Source organism: Schistocerca nitens, chromosome 2 (assembly GCF_023898315.1).
Source record: "Schistocerca nitens isolate TAMUIC-IGC-003100 chromosome 2, iqSchNite1.1, whole genome shotgun sequence".
In the NCBI taxonomy this organism is placed as follows: domain Eukaryota; kingdom Metazoa; phylum Arthropoda; class Insecta; order Orthoptera; family Acrididae; genus Schistocerca; species Schistocerca nitens.
This window is the reverse complement of record NC_064615.1, coordinates 1,156,969,753-1,156,986,752: the sequence shown is the minus strand read 5'-3', so window position 1 is coordinate 1,156,986,752 and position 17,000 is coordinate 1,156,969,753. Positions and strand designations below refer to the sequence as shown.

Genomic DNA, 17,000 nt, shown 5'->3' with positions numbered 1-17,000 from the left:
AAATATAGACGGGAAGGTTAAATGACCTTTCTAGCTATGCAGCTGCCGTGAGCTGGAACTACAACGCATACTGCTGCATCACGTGCAGCTGCAGTCGAATTGGAAAACTGATGACTCATAAGCAGCAGTATCATGCACGATACGACATTCTGATGCAACCTGAGACACAGATCAGGTCCAAAATACTCTTCTCGGTATCACGAAAGGTCCAGAAACAGAGAACAGCCGACTTGCACCGTGGGTGTTCTGACCTGTCTGCTGCAACTAGAGATCAGGCCGATCTTCCAGTTTGCAGCAATAGCTGTGCCTTGCCTGCTGGAGGCATCAATGCCGACCGGACGGGATTAGCCGAGAGGTCTGGGGCGCTGCAGTCATGGGCTGTGCAGCTGGTCCCGGCGGAGCTTCGAGTCCTCCCTCGGGCATGGGTGTGTGTGTTTGTCCTTAGGATAATTTAGATTAAGTAGTGTGTAAGCTTAGGGACTGATGACCTTAGCAGTTAAGTCCCATAAGATTTCACACACATTTGAACATTTTGAACATCAATGCTAGGACGTGAGTTTACATTCCGGACCCTGGACCCTGTGTACACATTAATTTATGTTTTGGACGATTGGGATTTTAGATACACAGAGAGGCTTTCAAGGGACCATTGATACAACTAGCAATCGACCACTAGTACTTTAATCGTCGTACTGACGAAGTATCCAAAATTGTTTCTCCTATGACGTGACGTACGTATTACGAGTGCGTCCACGTAGTATATTTAGTAAATTTCGTGCGTTTCTATGTTTAAGAGGGTTAATCTCGCGTTTTTGTAAATGTTATTTCATCCAGTCATCAGCGCAATAGTTGCTCACTGAACAGCCAGTAACGTAGCTCTTGAACGCAGCAGCGACCATTGCTGATACATCACGAGTCTGGCACGTCACATGGGACACCTCAGGTGTCACTTGTTCAGCCCATGGGCTCTGTTTCGCCGTCACAGAGGGTGAGTGGCGGGTAGTCACGCTGTCACGTCGCATGAGGTGAAGGGCCTATGTGGAGACTGGCAGCCTGGCCTCGCCCATTCACCCTGTGAGTGGACAGGTGGACGCTCCTTCAGCAGTGCCCGAGCAGGGGGAGCTGTTTATTGGTTATTGCGAGCTGTAATGTTAGGCGCGTTATGGAGCCCATTCGACAGATAGCGTTCAGGGCTGGAAAGAAAGCCAATGTGCCCTCAGTATGTCTGCTGGGGCGTCCTCATCCGAGATCTGGAGGCGGCCTTGCCTGTGGCTACAGAGCGTGATGTTGCAATCGTCTGCAAGTTGTGGCTCACGTCAGCACCAGCGATGCCTGTCGCATGGATCCTGAAGCGATCCTCAGTTCGTACAGCCATCTGGCGGGGATGGTGGAAACTGCTGGACTCGTGTGTGGGGTGCAGGCAGAGCTCGCAATTTGCAACATCGTTCCCAGAGCTGGTCGGTGTTCTTTGGTTTGGAGACGTGTGGGGGATCTCAACCAAATTCTTCGTCCACTCTGTGACGACCTTGGCTGCAGATTTCTAGACCTGCGTTTTTGTGTGGGGATTTGTAGGACACTCCTTAACGCGTCAGGGATGCACAACACAAAGGAAGCAGCTGCTCAGCAGAGTACATGTGGAGTTCGCATGAGGGTTTTTTAGCTAGGTGGTAGGCTGAGGTCTCTGATGAACACTCGTCAGTAGATCCACAGAGAGGTGAGTCAAACTGACTTCAGAGTAGAGCCATTTCGACTGTCACAATTTAATCAGTAAACTGTCGACGTATTCGTAATAAAGTTCCCAAATTTACTGCCCTCCAAGAAAGTTGTCGCCCTCAAATTATTCTCTGGACCGAGAGCTGGCTGAAACCCGAAGTGGAAAGCTCTGAGATATTTAGCGACTCGTGGAACGTATATCGTAAAGATAGATTATGGGCCATATGAGTGGGAGTGTTCATTTCAGTTGACAAAAATATTGTCTCTTTTGAGGTCGAAGCTGACTGTAACAGTGAAGTCACCTGGTCGCATATAACAGGTTTAGGTGAATCTAAGTTCATTGTTGGACTTTTTAACGACCGCTCGATTCCGCTTTGACAGTTCTAGAATGACTCAAAGAAAATCTACGGTCTTTACCGCGTAAATACCCAGATCAAGCAATACTAGTTGGAGGCAACTTTAACCTGCCAAATATAGGTTGGGATGTCTATGCATTCATTGTGGGGGTTACAAAAGGTCAGTCATGTGAAATACTTTTGAAGAGATTTTCTGAAAATTGTATTGAGCTGCTAGCTAGGCAGCCCACAAGCGATGGAAATCCTTGGGCCTTGTAGCTGCAAATAGGCCGCCCCTTATCGACAATGTCAGCATACAAACGAGGAGAAGCGGTTATTATGTCATTGTAGCAACTATGATAACGAAAGTTAACAAATGTCAAGAAGGCTAGAAGAGTGTTTCTGCTGGATAGAGCAGGTAAGCAGATAGTAAAATCTCACTTAGGCAGTGAATTGGCATCACTTAGTTCCAGTAAGATGGATGTGGATGAATTGTGGGAAAAGTTTAAGCAGACTGCAAATTGTGATCTGGACTGGTGTGTGCCTAGTAGGTGGATAAAGAATGGAAAAGACCCACCATGGTTTAACAACGGAATTTGCCGGATGCTGATGGTTCAGATGGCTCTGAGCACTATGGGACTTAACTTCTGAGGTCATCAGTCCCCTAGAACTCAGAACTACTTAAACCTAACTAACCTAAGGACATCACACACATCCATGCTCGAGGCGGGATTCGAACCTGCGACCGTAGCGGTCACGCGGTTCCGGACTGTAGCGCCTAGAACCGCTCGGCCACTTCGGCCGGTCCAGATGCTGAGTAAGCAGAGGCTACTGTACCCTAAGTTCAGAAGGGGACACACAAATGATGACAAGTGCGTCTGTGAAAAGTTCTATGCGCTATGCATACAACAACTACCAACGTCACACGTTAGCGAAAGCTCTGGCATAGAACCTGCTAAGCGGATCTAAGGCTTCCATTCAGTCCCTTATTGACCAGTCTGGTGTGGCAATTGAAGACAGCACAACGAAAGCCAAAGTTTTATATTTCACATTCAAAAAATCGTTCACACAGGAGGAGCATACGAACATACCGGCATTTGACCATCGGCAGACTCCCGAATGAACGACATAAAAATATCCAGTAAGACAACACGTCATTCGCGCTCGTAAGTACAACGCGTTATAACCAATGGTGCAGCAAGGTAAGTGTAAATCAGGCGGGGGAGGAAATCATTCATGTCACTCCAGAGATCCAGAGCCACCTCGGAAATTTTGATTTAATGATGGTTCTGAGCACTATGGAACTTAACTCCGAAGGTCATCAGTCCCCTAGAGCTTAGAACTACTTAAACCTAACCAACCTAAGGACATCACACACATCCTTGCCCCAGGCAGGATTCGAACCTGCGACCGTGCGGTCACATGGTTCAAGAATGAAGCGCCTAGAATCGCACAGCCACACCGGCCGGCGATTTAATGATCATATGATCTGTAGTTTGTAAGATTTGAGATATAGATGCAAGCATTCATCTGTATCATATTTTTCATAGCACGATACCCAAGCAGTTTCTGGTTTTCTTGACGGCTAAAGGGGTGTAGCTGCTTTAGATAAACCATGGTTTTCTTTTTTTCCAACACACACACAAATCGCTGTTGCAGTCAGTGTGTTGACGTTTTTCTGCTGTAAATACACGAGTACAGCCCTTACCACACTATCCCTCGCCGCAAACCCCACTATCACGCTAGGATACAGCCCTACACAGTTCTGTCCACTCGTGGGGGTTTCAGCCTCCCTCCCTGCGTCCCACGGAAACCTTGCACACAAAATAGCGCAATTAGGCTATGAGTTTACAGCTGTATTGCAAGCACTATCCAATTTAGATTGTATAGCGAAAGATCACGTGACTAGAAGTGAGGTCATCGTGGACAATAAATAGTATAAGAGGAGACTTGACAGCCATAACCGATCAGTCTTCTGTGGTAGTTGAAAGTGTCAACATGGATTCCTCCAAAGTGCTTAACAAGCAGGGATTATTATGAAGGAGGACAAGACCAGCTGACGAACCCTTTGGTTTATGGTTATTAATGGTGAACCTGGACAATCTTGTTTCTGTCACTGGCAACATAAAGTACACTGAAAGTGGTACACTTGTCAGCAAGAAGGACTTAAACGTCATTAGCCCCATTACAGAAACGTTTTGCGATAACATTATGGTAGCTACAACTGTGACAAAGCGGACTGTCAGGATCAATTAGAGAAGGGATAGTCCTTAATGTTAAGGAAAGACATGTATAGCTCATTTAGGTATTATCTACGTAGTAAATTCTCCAAGTTAGTCACGCCAAGACATGGTGTCCAGGCGAAGCTACCACTTCCCCTACACGAAATACAGTGATCGAAAGAGGAATATTGGATAAGATCGGCAAGGAAGCCCTGGATACCATTTTGAATGAATACAAAAATCCTGTGGCTATACCATATGAAGTGGAATTAGCTGGCATTGAAATGTATATTCGAATAGAATATTGCAGCAGCTACGTGCAGACGATTATTACCTTTGGGATTTAGATATAACATAAGATTTCACCAGGAATTCTAGATTAACAATATTGCGTCCAGTATTTTAATTAGTTTGCTTCCTCCGCTCGTAGTTGAAGTATATCATTAAAAAGCAAAAGTGGTAAACTAATATAATTTAAAGATCGTTTACGAAGGTAAATTGTACGATGTGCGAGAATGCAGAAGAGATGTCATAATATATGCTAGTGCGAATTATTTGTGTGAGATTAAAAGCATTCCATACAGGGTGAGTCACTAACTATTGCCACCAAAAATAACTCCAAAAGTACGATAGGAACTGGAAAGCTTGTGGGACAAAAGCTGCATGGGACAACGGGGGCTATAAAATGACGCTAGGTTTTTGTAGCTAGTAGGTCGCTTAAGAGATATGAAAGTCAACTTTGTTTTTTTAAATGGGGTGCTATAGTTTGGTACTTATTTTCTGATACTGGCTATCGAGATGAATCCAATGGTGTGCAACAGTAAGGTCTTTGAAGGTCAATGAAGGTCATAAAGGTGGCATGAACGTCCATTTACAGAAGGTGTTCGAAGCGATGACCACTGGTATCAATGCAGTGCTGCAATCTTCTTATCATGGACTGAGCGGTATTTTCCTTATCACATCGGCACTTATCGAAGCACATGCTCTGACATTTCTCTGTCGCATATCTGCAGGTGTAATTGGAACGTCTTTATGAAATACGTCTTTTACGAACCAGAGGCCTCAAGTCTGGTGAAAGAGCTGGCCACGACACATCTCCTCCGCATCCTATCCTAGGATTTGGGAACTGTCTCTGAAACTCATTTCTAGCCATCAGCAAAAATGTGCCAGACACCAATCGTGTTGATACGACATTCCATTCCTTGTTCCTAAAGGTATTTCTTCCAATAAAAGACCTAATGTTTCTTGTAGGAATGTGGTGTATTTCCTACCATTAAGATTTCCTTCGATGAAATAGGGTCCAATAATTCTGTCCTCCGGAATCCCACACCACATATTCATCGACCACGGTTTTTGGTGTGCAACTTGCCGCAGCCAACATGGATTTTCAGTTGCCCAATAATGCATGTTACGCAGATAAACATTTCCATGGTCCGTGAATGTAGCCTCGTCACTAAAAAAATTAAATTACTAAATATGTCATCCCTCTGAATCTGAAGCTGAGCCCATTGAGCTGTGCTGGCCCCGTCTTTTGCGTTGGTTTAAACCTTGACTATTACTATGAGTTTGGTTTCCCGTGGTTATTGTGGGTTATGCCGTGGTTCTTCCTCTTTCTATATGTGGGAGCAGTGGTGTGTATCGATATTCGCACCTTGTACTATCTTTGGTCTGGTGCTTATAGTTTCCGACTAGTCGATGTGCGGCAGTCGGTCGGTTGGTGTGGATCAGCCAGGAAATCTCCGTGCGGCGCAGCATGTCGGGCCCGCTGGCCATCTCTACGCAGTGTCGGAGTGTGTGGAAGTTGTTCCCATTGCTACGGAGTTCGTGAATCACTGACCCAGGACATCAATGTTAAGTGGTGATTTAATTACCGAAGCCGGACTGTTTACACTGAGCCGTTGGTTTTCATCGTTGGCTGTTGGGGGGATTCCCATGAACAACAGCGAGTTTTCGAGTTGGCGAAAGTTTGGCCACCGTCTGGTGGAGTTTAACTGTATTTTGGTCATTTGAAGTCCAAGTGCACTAGCGGAATTTCCTGATTTGTGGCCGTTAGCGTTCCGGTTACTTGCCCTGGTCGCTGACGTAAAATTCAGGCAGTATCCTCTCCTCACCATGTTGTCGCTGTCCAACTCGTGTGTGTAGTTTCGAAAGCTTATGCGTACTGGCTGGTGGGTGGCTACGCCTTTTACGTTCGGCTTTGGAGTTCCTTGTGCACTGGTCGGGTGGAAATCAAGTCGTCTTGTCGGTGGGTCCGTTGACTGTCTCTTGGTCTGGTTGCCGGCGGATCGGATATATTTGGCCCGACTACCTGTCTCCCCTTTGCGAATGTTAATATTCCAAGTGCACACCGACCCCCGGAAACGTCTGAGCGCCGCTGGCTGTACTGCCTTTTCTTATTGGTGTTTGATTGTGTATTTTAATGGCTTACAGCCGATGGTTTGAATTTGTATGCTTTTAGTTGGGTTTTAAATAATGGGCCCACAGCCGCTTTGAAATTGAAACTTCCTTACTTGTCAAGTCTTGCATGGTTTGGGCCTTCAGCCGCATTTAAAATATTTGTTTGGATGAAGCTTTGGGCCTTCTGCCTTTTGAAAATTTATTGCAGTTGTGTTTTCCAATAATGGGCCTTCAGCCGCTTTAAAATTTAAGTTCCTTACCTGTTAAATTTTAGATTGTTTGGGCTTTCAGCGTGTGTAAAATATTGTTTAAAGATAAAGCTTTGGGCCTTCTGCCTACTAAAAATTATTTTAGTTGTTTTAAGTAATCGGCATTCAGCCGTCTTTAAATTAAAGTTATTGTCTTTCTATGATCAGATTGTGTGGGGCCTTCAGCCTAATTCAAGATAAGGCCATCACCCTTGTGTTCTCTTAAAAAAATATCTTAAATCATGGGCCTTCAGCCGTCTTTAAATTATACTTGTTTGCCTTTAGAGTGTTAGATTTGTTGGGCCTTCAGCCAAGTCATAGAACTTACTTACGTGAGGCCTTTTGCCTTCTAAATATTCTGTTTTGAGTCTGAATTTTAAGTTAATGGCTTTCAGCCGTTTTTAAATTTAAGTGCTTGTGCCCTTAAGGCATAAAACAGTGCGGCCTATTCAGCCGATAACTAAGTTCAAAAAATTGTTGCTGTATTGTTTGGACCACTAGATAATGTTATATGTGTTTGAGTGTAACTGACAACCCTCTTTTGGATCCTTTCCACAATTCCAACTACCTGTTCTGTCCTGCGGACTTAATCAGGGCGTTTCACCCATCGGCAGAATTCAATGCGACGCATACAATCTGTACCAGGTAATTCTTCGAGGAGAATGGTATTTATGGCGATGCAGAACACGAACAACACTACTCTGGCTCATGCAAGATTCCCTTTCGATTTGACACGAACTGACCCAAGGATCTAGAACTACAGTGGCAAGAATACCAATTTCCATTTCCTCGTTAGTAACTTTCCTTTGACAGATATGTTTCCGATGCGTTAAAAATTCAGTTGTTCGCAATTAATCACACACATATTTAAATGTACGACATGCAGGGTGGGTATGAGGACGATATACTTCAGCGTATAAGTCTCTAGCTCTCAATGAATTTCGTAGGCATTTTCTATAAATGAGAAGCATATAGACTTGTTCTACGAAGGAATACATCATTCACATTCGCTTGATTCGACGATACTAGTCTTACCGTTCCTATCAGTGTAGTATTGCGAAACCGCCGAATGGTGTTTACATGTGAATGGTACTTTAGATTGATACGCCGTGTTCGGCGTATATTTAATATTTGCGCAATATACGACAGAGAAATGTCAGAGCATGCGCTTCGGTAAGTGCCAAAGTGATAAGGAACACCACTCAATCCATGATAAGAAAATTGTAGCACTGCATTGATACCAATGGTCATCACTTCGTACACCTTCTGTAAATGGATGTTCATGCCACCTTTGTGACCTTCGTTGACCTTCGAAGACCTTACTGTTAAACATCATTGGATTCGCATCGATAGCCGCTATCAGAAAATAAGTACCAAACTATAGCACCCCATTTCGAAAAACAAAGTTGACTTTCATATCTCTGACGCCACCCCACCTAGCAGCAAGACAACAACGTCGTAGTGTAGCCCCCGTTGTCCCATGCAACATTTGTGCCACAAACTTTTCAGCTACTATCATACTTGCGGAATTATTCTAGGTGGCAATAGTTAGTGACTCACCCTGTTTAATTTCAAAATACTCCCCTATTCATTTATAAATATTTCATGGAGCTTATTCTTACTATTAAGTGATAGTTAAATTACACAAGACCTGCGACGTTACGCCTTTCACTGTTGCATGGACAGCGAATCCTATTTTTTTTTTTAAGAAAAGGAAGAAAAGTTTAATTACCAAAAAAACATTCTGACAAGTAATATGAACAGGCAAACTGGTGCGCAGTGATTTATTTCTGTGGTGTTACCGCCAGACACCACACTTGCTAGGTGGTAGCTTTTAAATCGGCCGCGGTCCGTTAGTATACGTCGGACCCGCGCGTCGCCACTATCAGTGATTGCAGACCGAGCGCCGACACACGGCTGGTCTAGTCTAGAGACTCCCTAGCACTCGCCCAAGTTGTACAGCCGACTTTACTAGCGATGGTTCACTGTCTACATACGCTCTCATTTGCAGAGACGACAGTTTAGCATAGCCTTCAGCTACGTCATTTGCTACGACCTAGCAAGGCGCCATATTCAGTTACTATGTCTTCTGAACAGATAATATTGTGACTCATGTACTGTCAAGAGCGACGTTCATCATTAATGGATTAAAGCTAAGTATGAAACTAATTACGTCCGCTTTCTGAATTCTAATTCCTTGTCATGTTCCAGACCTCACGTCAGTATAGTCCTTCCCTCCTCACGCCAGCCTGCGTGAGCTAATACGCGTGCATTTCGGCCTCCATTCGTAACACGGTGTTGGCTCTTCTGCCAATACAACAATTTCAACTCACCATTTTTGCAGTGCAGTCAGAGCAATGCCGAGTTACCCGTTGCCAAATAAGGAACAACTGTAGAGCCTAAACGAACATTTTGAGAGGGAATTAAGATCAGTGAAACATGGACGATAAATAGTTTGGACAAGAAGAGAATAGAAGCTTTCGAAATGTGGTGCTACAGAAGAATGCTGAAGATTAGATGGGTAGATCACATAACTAATGAGGAGGTACTGAATAGGATTGGGGTGAAGAAGAGTTTGTGGCACAACTTGACCAGAAGAAGGGATCGGTTGGTAGGACATGTTCTGAGGCATCAAGGGATCACCAATTTAGTATTGGAGGGCAGCGTGGAGGGTAAAAATCGTAGGGGGAGACCAAGAGATGCATACACTAAGCAGATTCAGAAGGATGTAGGTTGCAGTAGGTAGTGGGAGATGAAGAAGCTTGCACAGGATAGAGTAGCATGGAGAGCTGCATCAAACCAGTCTCAGGACTGAAGACCACAACAACAAACAACATATAAATTCAGCAGCTCCAGTTTTCTAATAGGGACACATTTACATTACGTAACGGTTAACCATTGTGTAAGATAGATTATTCATGATAAAGATCTCTTCAATTTTCGGGTGGACCATTATTTATATACAATCTAATTTACAGACAGTCAGGTGTGTTTTAGATTAATCATAGTGTCATACACAAGAAAAGTAGTTTGCAAGGATTTGTTTGTGTTCAGAAGTAGGATAGCAGTAGACGGTTCTATGTCAGTATTTTAGAACACTTCTTTCAGCTAGTTAGCAAGAGATTTGCTCTCTCTCTCTCTCTCTCACACACACACACACACACATACACACACACACACACACAGCAGTTTCCCTGTTAGGAAACAAAAGCATAAAAACACCAACTGTAGAGAATAGACTGGAGGTGAGAGGGAAAGGGCTTTGGAACATAGCGAAGTGGTATGTAAAATACGTGAATCCATGTCGTTTACAGTTAGATATAACGTGATGTGAAATAGAAAGAATGCAGTAAACCAGACTTCATTTACAAAATGGTGTTCAATGATTATCATCCCACGAAGCATTTAGCTTTGAAGATAAGTTAATAAAATATTTACAACACTGAGGTTCCTTTTATTCTATGTAAGATATTACAAATGTAATTACAGAGAAGTACATCTGAATAGCGATGAAGTGACGACCTCTTGTGTGTACTAAAAATTATGCAACGCTCTGAGCAATAGGCTTCCAGTTAAGCCACGCTTTATTATCAGGAATTTCAGGACTTCCCCGGCAGTCACTGAAAAATGGTAGTTGTGTTTCACTTCACTCTGAAATGAGTATCCCATTAAAAGGCTGAGACAGCTAATGGATGACACCGAATTTTCAAGTACCTGATGAACGTTTGTGGGAACCTTAAAGGCCTTCCCAGTAGAAACTAACGGACCTTCTGTTGAGCTGGTGCCATGTTGACGACCCTTCAATGCACAGAACAGAAACCTGGACGCATTCACGAAACGCTGGCGTGTGAGTATGTAGGGAACTTGATGCAGACTGTGATTGGTGCCTCGAGTTTATTGAGACTGCCATGGGAACATCTTGTCTCGATACTGGTCGCCGTGGAGTGATTCTCTGGAGTGGGATCGAAGTGGTTGGCAGCCTGTAACGTCGAATGACAGGGTGGAGCTACTTAATTTCTGCCCTTTATTGTGCTACTGTGGAAATGAGCCCACCATTAACATGGTGACACTATGGGAAATTCAGTGCCATCAAAAACAGTATTGGGGGGAAGAAGAAGAAAACTCCTGATCACGGGCCTTCGAGGGGATGGAATTGTTTGATCTGAGGGCATTGAAAGTGAAGAGGTGACTGTGTTTCAGAGTGGGCACTCTGATTTAGCGTTCAGGGAACATTTCAGTCTGCCTCCTATTCAGTTTTGATTGAGTCTTGCATTCATCCAAAGATCTGCTGTCATTTTGTGACATTCTCAGCTTCCTTTCAGTGTCGGATGGTTCTTATTTCAGTCCACTTTTCCAACTGTGTTCTTGTTAACTGACCTACAACTGCAAAAATATAGCTTGGATATCACCCATTCAGTTAAATTACTGCAGATAAAATTCACAATATGTACTCTGGGAGACAGGAAAGGATCGATTTGGATGGGACAGCAGCTCTGTGCCAATGTCGAGTCACCGTTTCTCCTGCAGAACGATTACTTAGAAAACATCGCACATGATGCGTATTGTATTGTTCTCAGTGTCGCTTGTAAAGCCGCGGCCGGCTACAGAGAAATACGAAGATAAAAGCCACCAGATGTCTCTCAACAGCCACGCCGCACCACGCAGCCTGAACTGCAAACTAACAAGTCATGTCGGCACACCTTCGCCTTCACGCACGACTGATTTCAGGATGGCAGGTAAAATGGTCAATTCCTCGCTGCAAGTATAATTGCTGAGCAGCGTCTTTATCTTACTAGGCCTGAAAATTCGGATTATTTGTGGAATCCAAGCACGGAATAAACAATTACTGTTACACGACTTTAATATTTGGAAGTCTTATTTACTAGATAAATGCGACAACAAGGGATTACTTCATTGCATTTCTTCCCATATTCATTCTTTCAAGAAGGACAGTGAACCAAGGTGCCCATGGAGAGCTTCTGTGAAGGTTGGAGCGCGGGACGGAGTGAAGGGAGGCAGAGCGACTGCGGAAGTAAGAAGACGAGTTCTGTGTGAGTAAGTCAGCCAGTAGGAGCTCTGCTGCCGAAGTCAAGGTTTCAGGTTGGAGTCAAAAACTCGGAGCACTGTATCAGACAGACAGCAAGTTTAAGAGGGGGGCACAGTCTGCTCCATAGTGGAGAATTCGTCTGTGAGATTGTGTTAGCAATGGTTTCTTTAATTAACTTCCTATTTCTATCACGAAGCCTGGATACTTATAATTTGCTTTTTAACGTTCTGTTCAATCCATTCCCTTTCCTGCAATTTATATATACTTGTGTGAACTGTGTGTTTACCAGACTGGAAAATTCTGTATGATTGAAAAGTGTATTTACGTAATCACAAAATTATGAAACACCAGACCTGCTCGGAGGCTTCGAAACGTAACAACATAATGCATTTGAAACTTACCCCACATCGTATCTTGCTGTTCCTGGCAACCAGGTCCTTCCTCAGTCCTTCAAGCAGAGCCCTGACAGCATGTTTGCTGGCGTGGTACATCGAGCACAATGGATCGAATGGCATGATGTGGCCAGCTATACTGGAAACAAGAAAAAGAAACAAACTTGTACTGCCTGTACTATATGGATACAGATTATACACTGTGTAAGTCGGCAATATTTAACCACCAAATATGAATAAATTTCACAATTCGTATTTCATTTAGTAAGGGATAGCATTTTTTAGGGGGGGGGGAGGAGCTAGGGAATTCTTAATAGTTTCTTGGTTGATACTGGGTAGCCTCATACTAACATTTCTGTGGAGATGCAAGCTGAAAGTGTAATTTTCTGACAGAAAGGCGAAAGTGGGACTTCACGGTACCTGTGATCGATATGGAAGCTGCTGGGATGCCCGTTTCATGGATCTAAAAGCAGAATGCTGGTTGTTTACAGCCCAAGACAGTCGCCTCATCGTGAGGCCGGTGGAAAGGACTTCTCTTGATTGACCTGTGGTCGCTACGGAGGCTTAGGCTAGATGACGCTGAAAGCATGAGATTGTAGACATAGAATCTTACAAGAGCCACGAACAGCGTTTTTCAGCATAAGGAATGTACGTGGGATGCCTGCCGCAAATGCGTGCTAACGGCCGAAAGAAGTTCTTATGCGAAGTGCCATCCCGCATTCCTGCCAAAAGACACAGAAACGTATACGGTTAGTTCAATTGCAGATGGAGGAGGGGTCATAATTTGTTCTAGAAGCTTCTATTGACTTGATCATGAGCTGAAAGAGGTTGACTGATAGCCTCATGACGTGTAGAGAGGAAGGCACTCCAATTGTAACGGGGGCTGTGATTGGCTGTAAGGAGAATTCACGCTAATGACGCGAGGTTTGTTCTCAACTGGACGCTTCACGGCGGCGGGGGGGGGGGGGGGGGGGGGCTCTCTTGGTGGTGTCGGTAGCACATAATTGGCTAGATAGCGATTTTGAGAGCTCTCTGGTGAGTGTCAGTGAGTGATAAACTTAGGTGGATAGCGTTTTGAGACATGGCTGGCGAGGTGTCAGAGAACTGTCTCAGCATCAGATTCGAAAATGTGCTGATGTTGCCACTAGGAACTGCATCATTCGTCTCTCTATGAACAGAGATACGAACCTGTGCTTCTTCGTGGAGACGGAGGCATTACAAAGTGCTTCTTTACGAGCTCACACTTAAAAAAAGTCTCTGATCCTGTTTTATAAGTAAGTAGAGTTCTTAATTCGTCATTACACGGAAGTGGCCTCGACCTCAGGAGGTTGCAGACGCCATTTGACGTCCTCTGTGAAGTCAGAATTTTCAGGTACGCAACACACTTTGTCTCTGCGACCACTGGCACCAGTTCCCAGATAATTGCTGCAGAATTGTTCTTCACAGAATTGAATTCGGCGATATACGCACCACGGATCGGCACTTAGGAACTCTCTAAAAAGTACGTGTGTTATGTTCCATTTCTTTGATCGCAGTGTCGTTCATTGTCAGTGCCAGTAAGGGTAGAGGCTTTCGTAACTTCCATGTTAATCAGTATCAGCCGCCTAAGTGTTTCTGTCGTATAAGCGAGGACGCGATTTCGAGTCACGTCATGAACGTTTTGCCAGTCTCAAATTTAGGTTAGTGAGTTGGAGTTAACGTTCTGTCTCAATGAATGTTCACTTTGCATTGTATCTTTGAGAGTAGTTTTTATAATAAAAGTATTATCAGTACGCGGTTGTTCTACTCCTCCTAGAATTACACTCCAATCACCGATCTTGGTCAATTTACAGTGGAGTATTGTCGCAACTAACGCAGCTGGGGACTGTCATTGGCAAGGCTAATTTAATTCACTTATTAGGTGTGACCACACCGTTGCCATCAGGTCATTTACTGCCATCACACATAATCACATGCAGTTAGAAGGGGTAGTATTGGCACTGAGGTGACAGGACCCTTTCTATCCTTAAAACACATAAACTTCAGTGTGATACTGAAGAAGTTCCATATTCCTCCCTACCATCCATAAGAACGAAACAGAGGGTTACGTGTGAGGAGAATGTTTGATAGATTCGACATGTGCAGGAACTGATACACCAGATGTGCTGTACATTTAGTTCCTCCGTGGAGTTTTTCGTTGATGAATATTACTAATGTTAGTTTCAACTCTGCAGCTTGTTGGTGGTCGTAACAGTGAGCAAGTCACAGTATTTAGCACTACTGGGCAATGGTTTAGGCACATGATGCGTTAGTGCACAGATACAGCAAAATGCATGGAGCTTTACTGAGAGTAGGTTATGAAGATCTGTAGGTTAAAATAACTGAGTGCCTTCGTTTCTATAGTTAGAGTGAACACAAAAAAGTATACCATGAGTTTTTTTTTCTCTTTTGCTAAGTGGTCCTACACAGGACAGAGACGGTGCCTCGCATTAAAGTCTTCTCTATTTTGCGGACTTGAAACCATCTGTCATGCACTTCGTTAGGTCTAAGCGAAGAAGTTTTAATGTTCCGTCGATATCTGGGTTACTACGACAAACACTAGTTCAGTTTAACAATGCTCATGTTAGGAAATCAATGGTGGTGACCTTGAAGGAATTATTCTGGCTTGGGCATTAAAATAAACAAAGAAACCACAGGAAATTTTCATGGGGATCGCTGGACGGGGGTTTAAAATCCACACCTCCGCCTTTTTTATCCACCACACCGTCTCGCGCAATGCGAATTTTCCTGTTTCCTTAGATGCTCGAGAATTCTACATAGTAGCAGAATGCTACATTACTTTCACAGACGCCGTCTTTTAAAGGGAAGTGAAAATAGACCCGTTGCAACGATTCCTTCAATCGGGAAAACCGGATATAATGCAAATATTTTCTTCTGACAATCAAACGTCTTATCTACACCGGTGCCCAAAATTCAAGCAACAAACGGAAATAGTGCAAGACTGCGTTAATTTTGCAACAAAACAATATAAACAGGTGACAGTAAAGTAGAAACAACGTAAAAAATATAGAACGTAAACAACTTCACCATTTATAACGGTAGACAGAGATGTTCTTCGTTTTTTCCAACTTAAAGCATTTTCACACACATTCCGACAACTGGTCAATGTACTTAGCATGGGGTGTTACCACCTCTGGCGGCAATATATGTCTGACTAAGAGTGGTGATGCTGTGAGTGATGTCATCAGTCACATGTTGAGGCAGTAACGCCAATTTTTCCTGTAGAGCTGCTCGGAAGTTTTGGAGAGTGGTTGGGGGATGCTGACGTGATACAACCTGCCTTCCTAGCGCATGCCAGACATGTTCGATGGGATTCAAATCTGGGGAGCGAGCAGTATTACCAGCTTCCAAAAGAATATCAATCATCCGTGCTTTAAAGGTCGAGCATTGTCATCCATCAGTACGAGGTATGGGCCCACAGCACCTCGCAAGAACTGCACATGAGGTCCCAAGTTCTCGTCGCGATAACTGACATCAGATAAACATTGCCTGTTCACTCGTACAATTTAATGAAGAGATGTTCGAGTAGTCAACGTAATCCCTGCCCACATCATTAGGAATCCTCCCCGATAACACTCTCTTTCCTCAATGTTTGGATTCCGAAAATGCGTTCTGCGCTCCCACCAGATGCGTCTGCGTCGATAATCACTCTCCAGACCAAAAGGGGACTCATCTGTACAAAGAACATTGGCCCACTATGGCATGTTGATGGCACTTCTGAGAAGACGCGTCAGAGGTACACATACAGCAGATGTCAGACAGTAAAGGCTTCTGTGCTGTAGCCTTCTACACAGCGTTTGCCTCGCTACAACACGTCCAGCGGGTGCAGCGATGTCAGACGCCAGCTGCCATGCGCTACTAAGGCGGTCCGTCGTGCTCTTACAGCCAAATAATGGTTCTCTCTTTCTGATATTACACGTGGTCGGCCCCGCCCTGATCATCGGGATACAGTTTCGATCTCTGTAAACAACAAAACGATTCACATTAAGCCATCGGGGTACATTAGTTTGCGACTGTCCTGCTTCCATTCTTTGTACGCCTCTCCACTGCAGAGAGTCTGATTGGCGACTTGTCTGTGCCGCACTGCACCGTCTGTGGCAGTGTACACCACGACCGTGGATGTTGGACAACTCGACAAATGCTACCTCGTTTGATGGGTGCTCTGACGTCATCGTTGGCGTGCTTGTCCGTTGACCGGAATGCTATCTTTTATGCAGATCATGATTGTACGGACATCTGTCGACATTTTGTATCATTATATCGTGAATTAGGCACAGGACGGGAAAATAGTGGTTTTTTGCTTTAATTTTGGACACCAGTGTAGACTGTGGAGATAAGTCAGCTTCCATGTTCGATAATAAACACGCAGAAATACAAGAACTTCTAGCCATTCTCGAAACGTGAGACGTTGATTGGAAAATCGGCAACGAAAACGCCCAACAACAACAAAACATAATCTTAATGGATATTTTGTAAATTGCGCAGTTGTTAAATTTTGCACCAACTGCAAATCTTCAAGTGTTATCTTAAGCTGGGTAAACACTACACTGTTTGTAACAAGTGAGGTAGTGTTTGTTCTTTTAGCAGCTATAAATATGTACCAATAC

The 17,000-nt window shown here is 44.0% G+C and overlaps 1 protein-coding gene across 1 annotated transcript in view; it reads right to left on the bottom strand.

Moving 5' to 3' along the window:
- The window catches only part of LOC126235609 (dehydrogenase/reductase SDR family member 11-like), a 106,779-nt gene that overhangs the window by 62,325 nt on the left and 27,454 nt on the right, over window positions 1-17,000 (bottom strand). The window contains exon 5 of the mRNA XM_049944321.1: window positions 12,364-12,493. Coding sequence (XP_049800278.1) covers window positions 12,364-12,493 — 130 coding nt within the window. The remainder of the gene's footprint in view (window positions 1-12,363; window positions 12,494-17,000) is intronic.